General features: G+C 39.8%; 1 protein-coding gene and 1 long non-coding RNA gene across 6 annotated transcripts in view; one reads left to right on the plus strand and one right to left on the minus strand.

The window, feature by feature from the left end:
- The window catches only part of NR5A2 (nuclear receptor subfamily 5 group A member 2), a 118,305-nt gene that overhangs the window by 19,494 nt on the left and 80,114 nt on the right, over nt 1-18,697 (plus strand). For all 5 annotated transcript variants that reach the window (XM_039485981.1, XM_039485983.1, XM_039485982.1 and 2 more), the window contains one exon: nt 1,134-1,780. In XM_039485981.1, the coding sequence (XP_039341915.1) occupies nt 1,134-1,780 (647 nt within the window). The remainder of the gene's footprint in view (nt 1-1,133; nt 1,781-18,697) is intronic.
- LOC120370783 overlaps nt 13,877-18,697 on the minus strand; it is a 111,457-nt gene continuing 106,636 nt past the window's right edge. Inside the window, exon 9 of the long non-coding RNA XR_005583931.1 lies at nt 13,877-13,994. This is a non-coding gene — a long non-coding RNA (uncharacterized LOC120370783). The remainder of the gene's footprint in view (nt 13,995-18,697) is intronic.

Here is an 18,697-nt window from a genome sequence, read left to right on the forward strand (position 1 = left end):
ATGCTTTCATAATTGTAAATGCCTGTAACATTTATGTATGTATTTCCCTGATAGTGATATATGGACTTGAATTCTAGTTCATAAATTACTGTGTATACCAAAAATCATTAATTGTTAAAGTCTTCATGATAATTTACAGTATTGTGTACCTAGGATTCATAATAAATTTTTAATGTTACACTAATCCCTAAGATAAAAAGCTCAAGAACTTAACCTCCAGCAATCTCAGCAGTCTCAACATGTCACCAAGCTGTCAAAGGTTCCTGTTTCTATCTAATTGCCATTGGGCAAGGTGGGCTTGGCGAGAACTACTCACTAGTCCGTTAGATATATGCCATAGTGACACATACTGCTGTGACAAAGACCACCAATATGATTCCCGAGGCAGCTGTTGAAGCTGTTGTTTTAATTATTTCTAATTCCAGAGATATTACAAGCTATAACATTGTCAATAGTTTCTGAGTCAGTTCAGCCTTCTATGTGGACTATGGCAAATAGGCAGCTTTCTCTATGCCTATTCAAATTGCATTTGAAAACATCTCTAGAAAATGAGGAATGTTCCTTAAACATTTGCAACAATATCCATAAAGGAAATAATCTTTAATTTTTGCTAAAGAAACCAGATTCATCTTTATGCCTATTGAGCATTTTACAGCTTACATTTCAGACAATTTTTTATAGTGGTGGTATGCAGTAATGGAATGATTATCATGAGATTACATGGCCCTCAGGATACTTCTCAGATGAGTTCTGGAGAGAAGCCATTTTTTCCTAATGCTACCGTGGTGCAGTTAAAAAAAATTATGAGATCTCAACAGGAATCACATTTTATCTCATGAGCTGTGAAATTTCTGCAGCCAACCACTGTTTGTCCCTAATTATTACATCTTAAATGACCTAAACAATGAGTTCATACATGTTAAGAATATTTGTCCAATAGGTAACTAAGACAATTAAAATTCATTACATCAAACAATTTTTTTTTCCTTTTGGAATCATTGTGCTGTTTTGATCAAAGTCAAGTAAGGGAGTGCTGCTGTCTTGCCACTCTTCCCTAAACGTGTGTTCAACTCAAGAATATTATCTGCTTAAGTTTTAATGACTATCTTACTTCCTTCTCTTTTCCCCAACAGCTGTGAGAGCTGACCGAATGCGTGGGGGTCGAAACAAATTTGGACCAATGTACAAGAGAGACAGGGCACTGAAGCAGCAGAAGAAAGCTCTTATCCGAGCAAATGGACTTAAACTGGAAGCCATGACTCAAGTGATCCAAGCAATGCCCACTGACCTGACAATATCCTCTGCAATCCAGAATATCCACTCTGCTTCCAAAGGCCTACCTCTGAACCACACTGCCTTGCCTCCTACAGACTATGACAGAAGTCCCTTTGTAACATCTCCAATTAGCATGACAATGCCGCCTCATGGCAGCCTACAAGGTTACCAAACCTATGGCCACTTTCCAAGCCGCGCTATCAAGTCTGAGTACCCTGACCCTTACACTAGCTCTCCAGAGTCAATAATGGGCTACTCATACATGGATAGTTATCAGACAAGCTCACCAGCAAGTATTCCACATCTGATATTGGAACTCTTGAAGTGCGAGCCAGATGAGCCACAAGTCCAGGCTAAGATCATGGCATATTTGCAGCAGGAGCAAGCTAACAGAAGCAAACATGAAAAGCTCAACACATTTGGGCTTATGTGTAAAATGGCTGACCAAACCCTCTTCTCCATTGTTGAGTGGGCAAGGAGTAGCATCTTTTTTAGAGAACTTAAGGTAAGTAAAAAGCTCATATTATTTTAGATACATGTTCTTAAGCAAGAAAATATGATTTGTTTTGTTAAAATGCATCACACTTGCTTACTTTATTTCAGCTTCATGTAGGTTTACTATTATGAGAATAAACTTTCAATTGATTTTGCTATTTTAGCCTGTTATGTGGGATATCAGAAAGACTAGGCGCTATTCAGACTTTTTGATATTTAATGCATCTCTCTCTCTCTCTCTCCCTCTGATCACAAATCATTTACTCTTCTGAATATATCCATTGAGTATATTGTATGCAAGTTACACCACTATAGGTAGCATTTACCTAATTGGTCCTGTTACTGTGGTTACATATGGGGAAAAAAACACTTTATACACTTATATATATATATACAGCCCCAAAATTACTGTGTACTACTGGATCATAGGACCTGATGAAGAGCAAGCAAAGGTGGCTTAAGTTCTCCTTTGCACGCCCCTGATCCTAGAGGTACCAATGGACTGCTTTAACCCATGCTGGCTGCAACAGCCCCTTAGAGAAGCTGTTCCTCAGGCCAAAGTTTGCTGGAGCACTAAACAACTGGAACCCCTAACACACCCTCAGACATGAATGACAGCTCTATGATAGCCAGGAATTCCCTCACATCCAGGAATTCCCCAGTTGATTTGTTAGGGCAGCTTTATGGCCCTGTTGTGCAATTGGTCTGGCATAGAAGGACTGGGGATTTGGGGAGGGAGGGGGGGAACATCAGGCCCAGAATGTTAGGGGGGTAAACAAGAGCATTCTATAACCACTAGCTTAATAGGGGGATAATTTTGGAATGAACAAATGGTCTCTTTCTGTCCCCAAATGAGAAGACGCATTGAAATCCACCTCTGAAACTTCCTGCTCTAGTGCCTGTTTCTGCATTTCCTTCTGCTACTCAGGGAGATGCTGTTCCTTCAACATCATTTGTTGTCCAGCCTTGTGACAGTCATTGGTTCCTCACAGGCTTACTCTGTAGCCAAGGGAAGGTAATCCAATATGCTAATAGAACTGCTGCTGCAGAGTTTCCCTGAGCACTGAAACCTCCCTTGTGAATCAGGAGCACTGAAAGGGGACCCTGTTAAAAAAGGCACAGGTACAGAATAGGATGCTCGCTGCATCAGAGTTGTTGGCTGTTACAAGCATGATGATGCTAAGACACATTTGGAGTGATTTCTGAAGGCCAGTTCAAAGGAAGCTAAGGGAACATCATTGTACTACCCAGGCAACTGGAGTATGGGTGGCTCTGACCTCAGACGTCTGTTCCCACTCCATTCATGAGGTTGTCTCCAGGAGTCTTGCATACTCAGACTGAATGATAAGGAAGATCATTTAGAGGGAAGGTGATTTAAAAAGGGAAAATAAATGTCTAATTTCATCTGATTTATTTGCAAATATAAATTATTTAAGATTTTATAATAAGCCTTATGCTCTGTTTTAAATATTTTGAAGTTTCTATAAAATGCAGAAACAATAAACTTTTAGCAAACCATTTCCTAAAAGTCAAGTTTATTTATAAAGGACCAGACCCTGCTGCTCTTACATTGAGGAATACCCAATGAAATCACTGAGACTATTCACAGAGTAAGATAGTACTCAATGTGAGTAAAAATGGCAGGACCTGGCCTAAAATTATTATGGAGTTATGTGATGAAATGATAATCTGAAAACATCTTTAACAGATGTTCCTTAAACATTCATCTTTTGTTGTCCCAAAACCCAGTGTGTATGAAGACTAACCACTCAGATGGCTGTAGTGAGGACAGTTATAGGAGACAGCCATTACCTCCAGCATCAGCCTTGTAGAGTCTCTTTATCCCTTCCATCCACTATAGTAACCACACAAGATGCAGAAACTTGTTCCATACAAGAGAGAACCAACTTTTCCAGGCTATAGAAGTATGGGGACTACGTACATTCTGTATCCAGCAAGCAGATTTTTTAAAATAGGCTTTTTAAAGGCACTTTTTTCATCTTAATATTTGTACCTTTTACATCATAGGACCTTATACTTCAGACAGTTTAATATCTGCTGACAGAGATCTTCCTCTTGGACAATGAGCTACTAAACCACAGAGCATCCCTGGAAAAATCACAAGATAATGAAGCACACCAGCACATATAGGAAATCACTCCACACCTGATGGATTTTATGGCCCAAGTCCCGCAAAATGTTGAGCATGTTCAACTCCCAGTGACTTCAGTGGGAGTTGTAGGTGCTCAGCACTTCACTGGATCAGGTCCTAGAGTGAAAGACAACAGCATATCCCTTTGCTGCTAGAAGATGAGAGAAACAACACTAAAGTAGGACTTATATCCCCATCTGAGTGTGGCTCCTTCCCAGGCCCCCTGTCCCTATCACCTCTTGCATCAGTTTCAGGTGTCCACTCCTGGTCAGTGCAAGAGGAGCAGACATCTCAGAATGCTCCACAGAGCATGAATACAGAAGGAAGCATATTTGGCCTGTGGATATGATTTGAAGAACTCAAGTGCAGTATGGCAGTGGGAGGCACTTGTGGGGAAAGAGGGACTAAATCGCCAAATGAACTAGCCCTAGTCTTGCCATTCTCAACTGATTCAGACCAATACTCACAGCTGAGAAGCATGAGATGTATAAGAATAAGAAAATGTATCTCTTATTATTCCTACTTCTCCAAGTTTAAAGTATGAATCTTGAAGATCCATTGCAGGTTAGACAGGTGCATAAAAAGAGGTCTGGGAATAAGAGTTTCCCTTGGATGAGTGAATCACAAATGATGAAACAAAAAAATCTGCATAAATAGTGGCTAGTAAATTCATAATGATCCGATGCATATAGATCACATCTTACACAAATGGGTGAAAATTACTAAACAGGTTGTTAGCAAGCCATTCAGTTCCTTCCAAACCCATTGTTACATGCTCATCTCTTCAATGCACGAGAAAGAAGGAACCTTTTCTTTTGTCCCAACCCTACCGATTTGGAGCCAGAAAGCTTAAATATCCTTTAACTCTGGGGACTGAAAAGGAGACATGATGACAAATTGCTGTCTTAGCTCATCCTTTGGGAAATGGCACTGAAGTTTGTTCATTATTTTAAGTTTTCCCTTTATGATTATTAGTTTAAAATAACCTCACATGATAATAAATGCATATTTACTTTTAAAATGGTTATGTCTTGAAATTTCCATTCAGTTTATTCATGATCATCTTCCTCTGAGCATATCTGTTCTATCAAAATGCAAACTTCTCTTTTGTGGTCCATTTCATACATAAAACAGGAAACACCTACCACTAGAGTAGTAGACTTACACCAGGAAAAAAAAAAGAGTGAGAGAGACTTACCCTGTTGTGACAATACATAGATTAAACTCCTCATTTTGGACCCTGCTCCTCAAAGGTCAGTTAAATGATATATTGTAGCCAGGGGCGGCTCTAGGTATTTTGCTGCCCCAAGCACGGCAGGCAGGCTGCCTTTGGCAGCTTGCCTGCGGGAGGTTCCCGGTCCCACAGATTCGGAGGCACACCTGTGGGAGGTCTGCCAAAGCCACGGGACCAGCGGACCCTCCACAGGCATGCCGCCGAAGGCAACCTGCCTGCCACCCTCGCGGCAACCGGCAGAGCACCCCCCGTGGCTTGCTGCCCCAGGCACATGCTTGGCGTGCTGGTGCCTGGAGCCGCCTCTGATTGTAGCACCCTCTTTGCATTGTACTGGACTCTTCACATCTTTGGAATGACGTTAAAGATCTTTTCAATCCATGTATGAGTTAAATTCTGGGGATCATCCTTTTCATGTTGGAGAAAGAGAGAAGGGAGTAATTAGAGTCTTCAAATGATGTTCATTATCATTTGCAGCAATAAGCTATAAAGTATGCATAACAAATACTTTTCAAGCTTGGTAGTGAAATGATATTAAGAAAATGTAATATTTTAAGACTGTTAATCTTACTTATTAAGGGCCAGATTCTGCCAGTTTTACAATGAGTGGCACCTTATTCTGAAAGTTGCCCTATCTGAAATTAATGGAACCACTCGTGAAGTAAAGTACTATGCATCAGGGAATATGGATGTCAAAATCTAGCTCCAGATGACTAGCTGGAGTCTGGAAACTGATTTCAACATCTTGCTAATATCTCAAACATAAATATATCTTTTGTGTAGCCCTAGATGATGGCTGTGTAGCAGGCTGTGCTATCCAAGAGAAAGGTCTTTGCAAGGCTAAAAAGAAAACATTGCAAGAGTTTCTTCGGTCAAAAGACTGCATAGCCCCAAGTTCCAGTGGCCTCCATCTTCCCTGATCAAAATGTTAGTCAACCACAGAAGAATTCACCAACTGCTATCAAAGCTAACGTATTCTCTGCTCCATAATGGGGAACAGCCTCTGTTGCTGCATAACTCAGGAAGACAGTAACACTTCCATGAGCCAGTAGCCATCAAATTGCTTTCATCTTGATGCAGTCCTGATTATGCTGCGGCATAATATCCAGGAAAGTAGCAAGGGCCCTGGGCTCCGAAAATTAACTGAGGTTGGTAGTACCTAAAAGGCAAGGATGTAATGTTTATCTCAACTTTTTCCAATAATTTGGAGAGTGGATATTATAGGTCAAAATACTATATGGACACAAAATCCCATTATCCAGCTATGCCAGAAGAACAGGAGGCACTGGATGTGGTTTAATAAGGCCGCAACTTTATTCCTAAATGTTAGGGAGTACACAGCACGTAAAAGCATATAGCGCAGGTAATCCCATAATCATTTACATATACTAAAGGTTAGGGGGTGATGTCAGTCCTCCCCTTTACTCATTCTGGTCCCCAGACAACTTCTGCTGGGCCCCCCACCCACCTCAAAAATAGTTAAAGGGGAGGCTATTAAGGAGGAGAAGTTGGCTGCCAGCTGTACCAGTCATAGGAGTCCCAAAACCCGTTTCCTCTCCTTTAAAGAATATCTCCTTTAAATTATTTACCAATCCATGTTATCTGAACGCTGTATCCCTTCCCTATGGAGTACCTGCAGCGGATATCCACCTCACGTTTACATAATAAGTTGTGACATCATAGCCTAACCTCTGTTTCATGTCCACCCCAACTAAGCCCCCATCCTCCTGTAGGAAGAAGAAAACAACCCACCTTGCCTAAGCCAATCTGGCAGTGAGGGAAAAAGTCCTTCCCAGTCCTTTGAGAAAGGAGTAACTAGCATAATGACCACAGCAGATCATGACAAAACCTGGCATTTAACTACTTCCAGGAGGAGAGGGGTATGTGTGGGGTTGGTGCATCTCTGCCTGGTCCAGGTTAGACAGGACTTTTCCTGCACCAGGGTGGATCTAAGTAGTCCCCCAGCTCCACAAGTTGCACATTTTTCCTATAATCCAGACAACGGCTCCTACCATTTAATGTGTGGTGAGGTCATTTAGCAAATGGTTGCAAGTGTGGGCAGCTTCACTGACTTAGATGAAATTACACCAACTTACAGCAAGGAGGATTCTGGCATGTAAACCACACTTACACAAAGTATACAACGCCACATTTACATAAATCCCCTCTCCTTGTCCAGGATGCTTCTCTTTGTGACTTTAAGTAGTGCTCCATTTTCTCCTGTTTTACATTGCTTTTCCTTCATTAAACTGCTGGAAAGAAATTATATTAATATGTCACTTAATTGACCTTTGAGGAGTAGGGGCTGATATGAGAAGAGCTTCAACCACTGTCTCATTACACTCTTTGCCTCTTCTAGTTGTCAGAGTTTGGGATGCATAACTCCCTCCACAGCAAAATGAGACTGTAACCCTAATTAGCATATGTATGTTTGTTTGTTACTATTGTAAAATGCCTTTATCATTAGGGTGCAAGAAAAAATGTAGGACCAAGGGAGCTCAAATTAATCTTCTTAAAACTGTAACATTTAGGCAACTGGGCAGAAGTAGTGTTCTGTGACTTAGGAGCCACAGGTTTCAGGAAACTGGTTGCAAGTGCTATTGTTTTGCTATTGCTGTGTTCTTCCTGGTAAATTGGACAAAATGGATTTGAAGCACTGGAATATGTTACCTAGGGAGGTGGTAGAATCTCTGTCTTTAGAGGTTTTTAAGGTCAGGCTTGACAAAGTCCTGGCTGGGATGATTTAGTTGGGGATTGGTCCTGCTTTGAGCAGGGGGTTGTACTAGATGACCTCCTGAGGTCCCTTCCAACCCTGATATTCTATGATTCTATGTATTGTTGTCACAACAGGGTAAGTCGTCCCCCCCATACCTCTTTGTCATTAAGATGATCATTTTAATTATGTTGATGACAGTTTGGTAATGTAGTCAAGACAGGATAATAGTGCGGAAGTAAGATCTTTACAAGGTGAGCATGCAATTTAAAGTTGGAATGGTAAACTGGAACATACCCAGTTTTAAAACATTGAGAGGACACATTTATTAGGGCAAAGTTCTTTTCTCCCTTCCTGGCTGGTATAGGAGAGACCCCCAAGAGGGCTGTCCAGAAGCTGCTTTCTTATTTAATTCCTCTAGCAATGTTTTTGGACTTCTTCAACTTTTGTGTGGCAACTCCATTGGAGTTAATGCTCACTTGGGGCTATAGGATTCTTTGTTTCTCCTGTGCAGGGGAAAAGGGAAAACCAGATTTATGGAGGGCCTTCCCGTAAGTGGCTTTGTACTGTTGGACAAGGTGCCGGTCCATTTTCTAATATATTACTGTCTTCAGGCTTGGTCAGGGCAGCACAGAGCTGGGTTAAGGATACTGTGCCCTTTATTCCTGTACAACCATGGATCCAGAGTTTGTAGACTGAGTTGGACAATCCAGTGATTTCTGACCGTATCAGTTCAGAGCCAGAATCCTCCTTGCTGTAAGTGGGTCTAATTTCATCTAAGTCAGTGAAGTTGCCCACACTTGCACCACAACTGCATTTGGCCTTTGCCTTAAATTATATTTCTTCCAAGGTTTTAAATTCTCTAAGGCCTGGTCTACACTGGGCCGGGGAGGGAAATCGATCTAAGATACACAACTTCAGCTACGAGAATAGCGTAGCTGAAGTCAACGTATCTTAGACTGACTTACTTCGCATCCTTGCAGCATGGGATCGACAGCCACCGCTCCCCCGTCGACTCCGCTTCCGTCTCTTGCCCTGGTGGAGTTCCGGAGTCGATGGGGAGCGCGTTCGTGGATCAGTGTATCGCATCTAGATGAGACGTGATACATCGATCCCCGATAGATCGATCACTACCCACCGATCCGGCTCGCAGTGTAGACATACCCTAAGAAACAATGGCTTGACAATTTATGTTCCATAGGACCCAGTCTACTCTTCTACTTCTGCTATATAAACACTTTGAAATTTGTTTACCCTGGTAGCAGAGACAGATGGCAATTGGGCAAAAGCCATTTAAATAAATTTAGATCCCATGCTCACCATCAGTTTCAATTAGCAGAAACTAAAATGGGTTCTAAGTGTGGTACAAAGTATAGTGTGGACAGAATCAACAAAATTACTGGGCTACATCTTCCATCGAAAATCATTACAGACAATACTTCATACATCACCTTTAATTCCAAATTTCTAATTCCAAACAAATAAATCAAACATCCCAAAACAGAACCCATAAAAAAGAGGGAATTGAATTACAGAAGTTCAGGAAATATTAAGTCATCTCTTATGAGATAATTATAGAGTAGGAAAGCTATGTTTGTGGAGAAAAATATTAGCAGTGGAACTCAAAAAGTTTTCCTTTGGGTGCTGGAAGACTGTTACATTATTCAGCCTAACTAATCAAATGCAACTGGGTAGCTTGAAGTGCTTTAGATTTTTTTTGTACTTACATTTATCAAAGCAGGAAATGTAACTAACAGAGCTGATGAAAGGAATCTTTTGCAGTGTTCTTTCAATCAGGGATCTTCCAGAGCAAATAAGGAGAGAACAGATCTGCTGTTTAAAACATTTAAGTTTAGGATTTCCCTTAGTATCAATGGTTATATTAGCTAGTTAACGTGCTGTCATGTATAGTCGTGGATTTCTGGTCAAGCTTAGGAAATGTATTCCATGATATGGAAATAGGAATTGCCGTCATTCTTAGTCTATTTCTCAAACTGTGTGGAAGAAATATTGGGTGAAAGTATTAATCTTGTACAACCAAAAGAATTACTTATTTAAAAAAAACTTTAAATTGACAAATGCTGAGTGTACTTTGATGAAAAACAATTGTTCATACTGACATTTTTATCTGAGAAGACTTGGAAGGCAGTGGTAAAATCAATATTACAAAAGGAAAAGCCTCGAGAGAGGACAAGGATTGATGGAGCATAGAGACTAAGCTACACACACCATCTACAGGTGAGCCTTCTCAGTCAGAGAGGTGTGTGTGGAAGTTTACTTTGCCACTGTCTTTGCTGTATCTGTTCTAAGGGTAAATACAGGATTTCAGTATCTAGGGCCATCATTCCGACATCCTTCTTGAACACTATATTCAGTCCTGATCCCAAGCCTTCTTGGGGTGATAAGAAAGCAGATCTTCCATGCCCAATTACTGCCGGGCTTGTGCTGAGGCAGCCCACAAACATGCCACTTAAGGGGGTATGTTTGAGGTAGACGCTTTCCACTAGAGTAGACAGACTCACCAACCCACCTTAGTGATTAGCCAACAGGTGATAATGATGTTTAGTCATTTATGAACTGAGCAGGACTTGAACTACTGATGATGCCATGAGGCATCCAGTCCACCCTAGAACTGGAGTCTGATGTGATAAGCAAAGACACACAGTACAGCAATTAGCTGGAAACGTGACATGTAAAGGAATTTCAGAATTTCTATTTGTTTAACTTTCCCTTTCAAAACCGAGGTGCAAAATCAGAAGCTCAAGGCAACTATTTGCACTGAACTTTGAACTGTTACAGGGGAGACATTTACCCATCCAGATTAGAATGAAAAGATGCTGCTCTTTAGGGACCTCATTCTGTAGGCTTTGGTCAACCAAAAACAATATCAAAGTCAATCCAAGCTAGGATTGGGCCCTTGATCAGAAAATGGGCTGCAATGAATATTGGGCCAGATTTTCAAAGGTATTTAGGTGCCTAAAGATGCAGATAGGCACCTAGTACAGTTTTCAATAACAGGTAGGCAGGTTAGGTGCCTAGTTTCCTTTGTTTTTATTGAGCCTGCTTAGGTGCTTCTGAAAAATCCCAGTAGCATCTCTCTTCATCTTTAGGCTCCCAAATACCTTTGAAAATCTGCTCCACTGAATAAAATTGAGGAGAGAATGGTACTCCCCTCAAGAGTACATTCTACTGCTTCTCAACCCAGATTTTCCCAGCTGGGGAATGTTCCTCCTCATGGAGGTGGAAAGCTGCATTAAGTTTGATGCTGACTAGGTCAGCATCAAGTTATCTACTAAAGAACCATAGGGCGGGTAGGGAGACATAACTTCAGCACCCACCACCTCCCCATTTCACACACAGATGTTGGGGTGTGCCACTGAGGCAGCACTCACCACCTCCATGGCCCTTGTACTGGGTGCTGCTAGAGAAGGATATGTTATGGTCCACAATCTTCCAGACTATTATTTGGACTATTATTTGCTGTGCTGATGTAGGGTGCAATTTCATTCTCTGTTAAATGACACAACTTTTATAACCATGAAAAAAGGAAGAAATTCCAGTCCCAGAGAAAAATCACAGATTTGTCCAGTCACAGAGGAATGTTACAGTTTCATGGTGGGAGGTTTCTCCTTGTAAAAAATCCCTTTCATCTTTGCAGAGTTCTATGTGAGAACAAAATGCCCTGCTTTTTGCAAACAATGAAAATAATTTTTTTAGGGGGGGGGCTGTTTTCAGTTACATTGAAAGTTTTCTCATCCAGTTCTATCAAGGAAATATAGATTTAAGGGCATCTTTAATTTAACCATTTGCACCTAGAAACTGCTACACCTAAGGTAAAATCCTGGCCTCATAGATGCCAATGGCAAAACGCTTACTAAGTTCAAAGGAGTGGGGATTTCGCCTCTTTGGTACTAGGCAATGTGATTTTATGCTTCATATGTAGAGGTAACATGTTGTTACCAAGTAGGGAGATGATTATCTTTCTGTATATTAACATACAGTTTGGAGGCAACCCCTAGAATAATGCATTAAATTCATGGGGCAGAAAAACATTGACAAACTGGAGGGAACTAGGAGAAGAGTGGCAGTAGTAATTGAGATTGGAGAAACTGACTTTAAAGAACTGCATATGCAGAGTTTGGTCAAACTACCACCTCGGGAACCACATACGCACATAGAAGTGCTGTATCTGAATGAAGCAAACACCAAGGACAGTGAAGAACTGTGTTCTAACTGCAGTAGGAGTAATAGAGTGATTCTAAGAAATGGAAAATTTAGGTTGACTGTCAAGAAACGTTCCCTAATGACAAGAGCTATCAAACTATGCAATAGTCTCTCAGGGGAAGCGATGAAAGTCCCATTGCTTGAGTAATTTAAAACTGGTCTGCACAAAATATACAGCTGTATACTATAGAGAGCTGTTCAACATATGCAGAGGAGTGAACTAGATGACTTACTATGTCTTTTCCATCTTTGATTTTAAGATTGCACTATAAAAATCAGTTTAAGCCCCACAGGCAGGAAGGAACAAAGATGTAGACTGAATTTCTTAGATTTAGTCAATATAAATTAGGGGGCAGATCATTCATTGGGGTCCATTTACTGGTCCATAAATGGCATGTGTCCATTTATTTCACTGAAGCTGTACCATTTTACACTAGCCAAAGATCTGACCCCTAGATTTTTAAAATTATTTTTGGCATTTATTGAATCCATCAAGCTTTGCTCCATTACCCAGCCTCAATTTCTGAGCATTCAAATTATTGCCAGCTTTACGTGCAAACTCAAGCAGGAGGTAAAGTCATGCAGTGGAAAGTGAATTCAGTTGCTTAATTATTTTTCATGCTAACTACTCTACCTATTTTCTCAGGAGCAAAAACAACCTCTACAGAGCAAGTTTCACTTTTGATGTGAAATCCATCATAGCTTCATTACACAAGGTGGAGGTGTGATAATTTTGATAATTAACTTATATCTGAGCGGACTTTACAGTGTCTATGTAATTGTTCCCAATGTTAACTCTATTAACACAAAACAATCAGCCAAACTTGAGTGTAGCACTTAATACAATGACGATATCCAAATTTGTTGTTCTGTTAACATAGGTGTAAGACAAATCCTGCAGTGAGGTATGATGAATAACATGGCTATGTAATTACTAAAGCAGGCAAACCTTCTGGTGAATATTTAATTTACTGTGGCACCAAAACTATTCATGACTTTGGGTCCAATTTGACAATTAGTTTCAGTCAGAAAAGAAACCTGAAAAAAAAAAGTTGTAAAAACTGAAATGTTTTGTATTGACATTTGATATTTAGCTTTGAAATAACATTTTCAAAATGATATATCGGTTTGAATCAACATTCAATTTCATAATGTTGTTTCAAATCGACATTGGAAATGTTTCATTTGACCCAAACAAAAAAAATATTTTTTGTTTTGGCAAGAAAGACCTTTTAAAAAAATTAGTTTCAGTTCAAAACAAATTGAATTATTTTTCAGATTTTTTTCTGTTCAGCCATTTAACTGAAAAATCAATTATTTGCTCGCTTCTATTAATTACTCCCTTTCCCCCTGAACCTTCTAGTATGAGCAGTTTTTAAAAAGCCAAATAGTAAAAAATATTTTTGTTAAAAGAAAGCTCTTGGGAATTGAATGTTCTAACTTTCTGTTTGTTTTCTGATTGATTTTCTAATGAAAAACCTGTCTAATTACCTTGTTCTAGTGGTTTTAAGGTTTATAAGTAAGTATTGTTGATAAAAAAGCACCGTTTATATTCGGAGAATGAAGAGGAGTTAATACTAAATTCGAGTACATTTTGCTTACTTGTGGGCTTTCCATATCATAACATTCATTTGAAATGGCTCTTTCATTTTCTACTTCTGCGAAAATGACTAATTTTTTTTTAAAAGTACTCAAACTATCATTAAATTTGTACTTTATAGTCTCTTGATGCACTGCTCTATCAATTCAGCTTGGCAGCAGGATATAGGATTGCAATACCTTGTGTGTCGAACAGAAATAGACATGCAGGCCTCACTCAGACATAACCCCCATTGACATCAATAGGAATTTTGCCTAAGTAAGGGAGTATAGAACTGTGGCCTAGTTGTTGAAATGACTTCTTCCTGAAATGAGGAGGAAAAAAAAGTCAATTATTTGCTGAACAAAAGCAATATACTTCAGGGAAGCATTACCCTAACAGCAACTAGTTTACAGATTAAAATCTCAAATCTAGCTGTTTGACAGCAAGTCTATTTCCATTTCATTGATGGTCACAGCATAGGGTCAATCTTATGCAATGCAAAAGGGGGCAGGGGCAAGTGCAGTCCTGTCAGATAATCTGTATCTTGCACAAGCTTCTGCACCCCGCATGATATTCAACCTTGTACAGAAGGCCAAACCAAGGCCTATGCACTACATAAACCCTCCAAACTAGACTTAAGTAGGCCTGAGGTGGTGTATAAGCCTAGCGCTGGGCTCCTGCAGAGGGATGAATTTCACCCCACTCACACACTGTGACCCATTCCCTTTGCCCCCATCTCCCCTCCATTTTCCACCTTGGCACAAAGGCAGGAGAAGGGCATATGTAAGGCTTCAGAATAGATTGAGGAGTGGTTTGGGATGAATTTCCTGCTCCTGATCTTGCCGTGCACAGCAGCCATTTTGGACAAGTCTGCCCAGTTGCAAGATAACGGGGATACACACTCAAGAGAACATATGATAAGTAGGATAAGGAGTTAGGCTACCACTTGTTCAGGTTTGTATTCCACACAAGTGCAATTCCCCTTGTTTCTGACCAGTGGTAAATTTGAGTTAATGCTAGCTATCAAGGAGCGGCCCCTATTGAATAGCAAATCATTGATCATTTTCTCAGGCTTTCCTCCAAAACTTCTCTTAACCCAATTGATTTCAATAGAGGTAAAAGGCATGGTACAAGTTTTAACTCCAATGTACCCTTTTTACACATTTTAAATATTGGTTGTAAGCAGTTGCAACTGGAGTCACTACTATTAGGTTATCAGGACAAGTATAGGGCACATAAAAGAAAAAGAAAGAAAGAAAGAAAGAAAGAAAGAAAGAAAGAAAGAAAGGTGTATGTCTTATGGATATTTTAAAAATAATGAATACTTGTGACCTGATAAAGTACCAATAATTAAAACAATTGCAATGTACAAGAAAGTTCAAGTAAATGTTTGGTAAGACATTGAATAAACACATTACTGAAAAAAGGAATATTTGTTTCCTCTGTTTCTGGAGATTCCTATAGTGATCATCACTCTTGTATTTGGAAAGAAACAAAAATCTGTCTATTAATACAGAAATAGAAAAATGCTTTGTTTACATCTAAATACAGCTCTTTCATTTGTAGAAGGAAAAGTAGCTTTGAAAAGTTTGTTGCTAAATAAAATCTTGGATCAAATAAATTTAATTAATAATGTGCTAAAGCAACAATAAACACAGGAAATATACATGAATAAAGTGTTCAGAAAGTCAGGCAAATCTTTTAAGACTATAAATATCACCTAGGCTAGGCCACTATAATTAGCAAAGGGTGAACAAAAGAAGATATCCAGAAATAGATGGGGGGGAGGGTGAAATGTCTTGGCTAACCTTATTCAAGTGTTCTTTCCATAGCATAGGAAATGGTTCTAGCTAGCTCAAGAGTTCTGTGGCTATTAACTGATTTTAAAAGGACATTTCCATGTTGTCTCTTTGCCAAGAAAATTCTTTTACTGGCATGTTTCCCATATACAGGAAATATCATCCTTCCTAAGTGACACTGGATGTGACGAAAAATTATATCTTCATTCTAGTGCTACAATGAGCATGGTCTACTTGTCTCAACTGATTACTTTTATGTATTTATTGGTGAATATTTAGGGTCATATTGTAACTTCACAATCTGCCCTAAGTAAGGGACAGTGCTGTGAATTGTGGCTCTGAGGGCTTAAAAAGCTGTGGTTTTTTTTAACCCCAGGATAACTAACGAATGTGAGCTAGTTTGAGGTAAAAACACAGGCACATTAGTTTTACCAGGAGGTAAATTCACCAAGGGTAACCACAGGTGGAAGTGTAAGTCTGACTATGGCAAGTTAATCCCACAGTAAATTGAAGTGCCGGGTCTTCATTATGATTTTACCTCAAAGTAGCTCATGTACATTAGTTACCCTGAGATTAAAAACAAAGCTTTTTTTTTTTTTTTTTTAGCAGTGATGACAAGCCTTTTCTCATCATTCATTCTCTGATTCCCCCCTTGCAGAGGAGATGAGGGTGGGGCCTCAGGAGGGAAGCACACCCCTGTGGTATGCAGTGCAAGGACGTTGAGAGGCATCTATACCCCCTTGCTCCCTAGGCGGGTGATTGAGAAAGTAACAACTTTGCCCTTAGTGATTATCAATGTGAGTAATGTTGCAGGTGTGGACTCAGTCTAACATATCTTACTGGGAGAAAACTTCCATGTGTCTGAATAAGGAGTGCAGGCTTAGGTCCTACATATGTATATTTAGAATTTAGTGTGTAGTGTCTGCCTGGTTTCTTTGATAGGAGTTTCCTTGTTAAATCTCTCACTATTATATTTTTATAAGACATTATTCACCTGTTTCCAACTTCCCAAATATTCACCCCTTTTCCCTTTCATTCCTCTGCCTCTTGAAAACTGTATTAGCACCAGCTTTGCCACCTGAAGAAGCATTTTAGCCCTTTATATCTATGAGCCAGTTTGCATCCCTCCACAGAAAAACTCACAGCAGGGGGCCAGATAAATTCTGTGAGAGTCCCCCTGAGAGGTCTCTGTGAATCATCCTCTCAAGAGAGAGGAATTTGTGGGGTTGTGAGGTGAGGAGGTGGATAAGGCTTCCCATCCCTCTTAAAGCCGCAACTCTGTGGGAAGGGGATCTTCTGCATAGACAAACTCTGCCACTGTGATATTCAAATGGCCTCCTTTCTGGAGCTCAGTAACAGCCACAAAGATGGCCCAGAGGTAGCCAATCCAAACTCTATTAGCTCTCCCCCATGTTTCAACAAAGAAATCCAGCGGTTAGCAAATGATGATGCTGTGCAGAGTAGCCTGTCTTGTGCTCCATTCTCACTTAACTTGGTATCCATTCCCACCATTGGTAGAGTCCCTTCCATTCAGAGGGACTTCATAGGGTGCTAGAGAGGGGAAAACAGTGCCACAGATGTAGAACTCCCTGTCTCCCCCTTCTGTGCAGCTTGGAAGAGATCTGCTCACAGAAGGGATTCTCTGGGCCTCTACTTAACATGCATCCGACGAAGTGGGTATTCACACACGAAAGCTCATGCTCCAAAACATCTTTTAGTCTATAAGGTGCCACAGGACTCTTTGCTGCTATTTAATAATTATAACTTAAGCAGTAGAACAACTCCTCATAAAAAGCATGACCAGACTATTTTATGCCCAAAACACTGAGGCAGTAATTTTTAATATGAATTAGACCCACGCCACCAAGACTTGTTACTCTTTGGAAAACCTAAATTGCTGCAGAAAATGACATCAAAGAGACCATCTTTTTGTTATATGTTTGTACAGTGCCTAGCATATTTCCTTGTCTACCAGGACTGTCCTTTCTATTCTTTCTTTTACTATCCCAGTCACTATGGAACATGACCTGCCTTTCCGTAGACCACACAAAAAACTGTATCTAGCAATGAAGAAAAATTAAACCTCAGGACCCTGGCAAAACCATATTAATTATATAGATTATTCAAATTATATTGTTTTGTTTTACAACAGCAATATATGTATCTAGCCAGCTAAATATTTTTAATTATCCTGATGCTAATCTTAGCACTCCATACATAAATTAGAAAAAGCTACATTCTCTGTTTAGGAGACCAAAATTCTCTCTACCATATTTAGGGCCAGATTCTGCCACCCTTACTCACCTTGAATAGTACTATACTGTGCAAACAATCCCATGGATTTCAGTAGGACTCTCTGTAGCAATGTACTACTCAACTTGAGTAAGACTGGCAGAATGTGTCCTTTAGTTTGCACTGCTTCCTGCTTTGTTGTTAAAAAAAAAAGTTTCTGTAACTGTATTTAACATCTTGAGAACAAAAAAATTGTTCTGCTTTGGGATTTTGATCTCAAGCTTGCATGCTCACATGTACCCAAGGACATATTGAACAAGAGGCATTTTTCTCTCTCTTTAGAAGTAGTATTCCATGTGGCTTTATGTGCTCACATAACCCCAGTTCCAATATTTCAAAAGATACAGAACTTCCCAGCATGATGATAAAGTTTTCCTGTGTTCCAATAATAAAAGCTGAATGTACCAGTAATTTCCAGTTCCTTTGTGGCCAGGCAGCTTGTGAAGACTAACTCACTCATAAGTACCCAACCTGCAATATCAGTGTGGGAGTCGGAAACAGATGTTCACTGGACAATACAATTTGTTGTCAGTGTCGATACTATGTGGCACTTTTCCCAACTGAAATTGTTTGTGGATGGAAAAGAATGTAAGGAGTGATTCATGCCCAAAATGATTATATTTTTCATTTGCTAGGTGCTACACATCTAAATGACTGAACAATAGAGAATTAAACAATCAAAATACAGTATGCTGGTGCATCTATGTAATACTCTACCAAACAATGTTTACAGCATTTTCCCCAGAGCCAAGACTAGTCTCAGTATTATTATGAAAATTTTAAGCACACAGGGTCAAATTCACTACAGTTATAAAATGCATAAGACTCTACTTAAGTCAATGGTGCTGCACCCATTTATGCTAGCAGAGAATCTGGTCCACAATATCTATCTATTTTCCTAGAGACTCAGGACACAGTTTTCTTCTGTAAAAGT

Source organism: Mauremys reevesii, linkage group 8, assembly GCF_016161935.1.
Source record: "Mauremys reevesii isolate NIE-2019 linkage group 8, ASM1616193v1, whole genome shotgun sequence".
NCBI classification, from domain to species: Eukaryota; Metazoa; Chordata; order Testudines; family Geoemydidae; genus Mauremys; species Mauremys reevesii.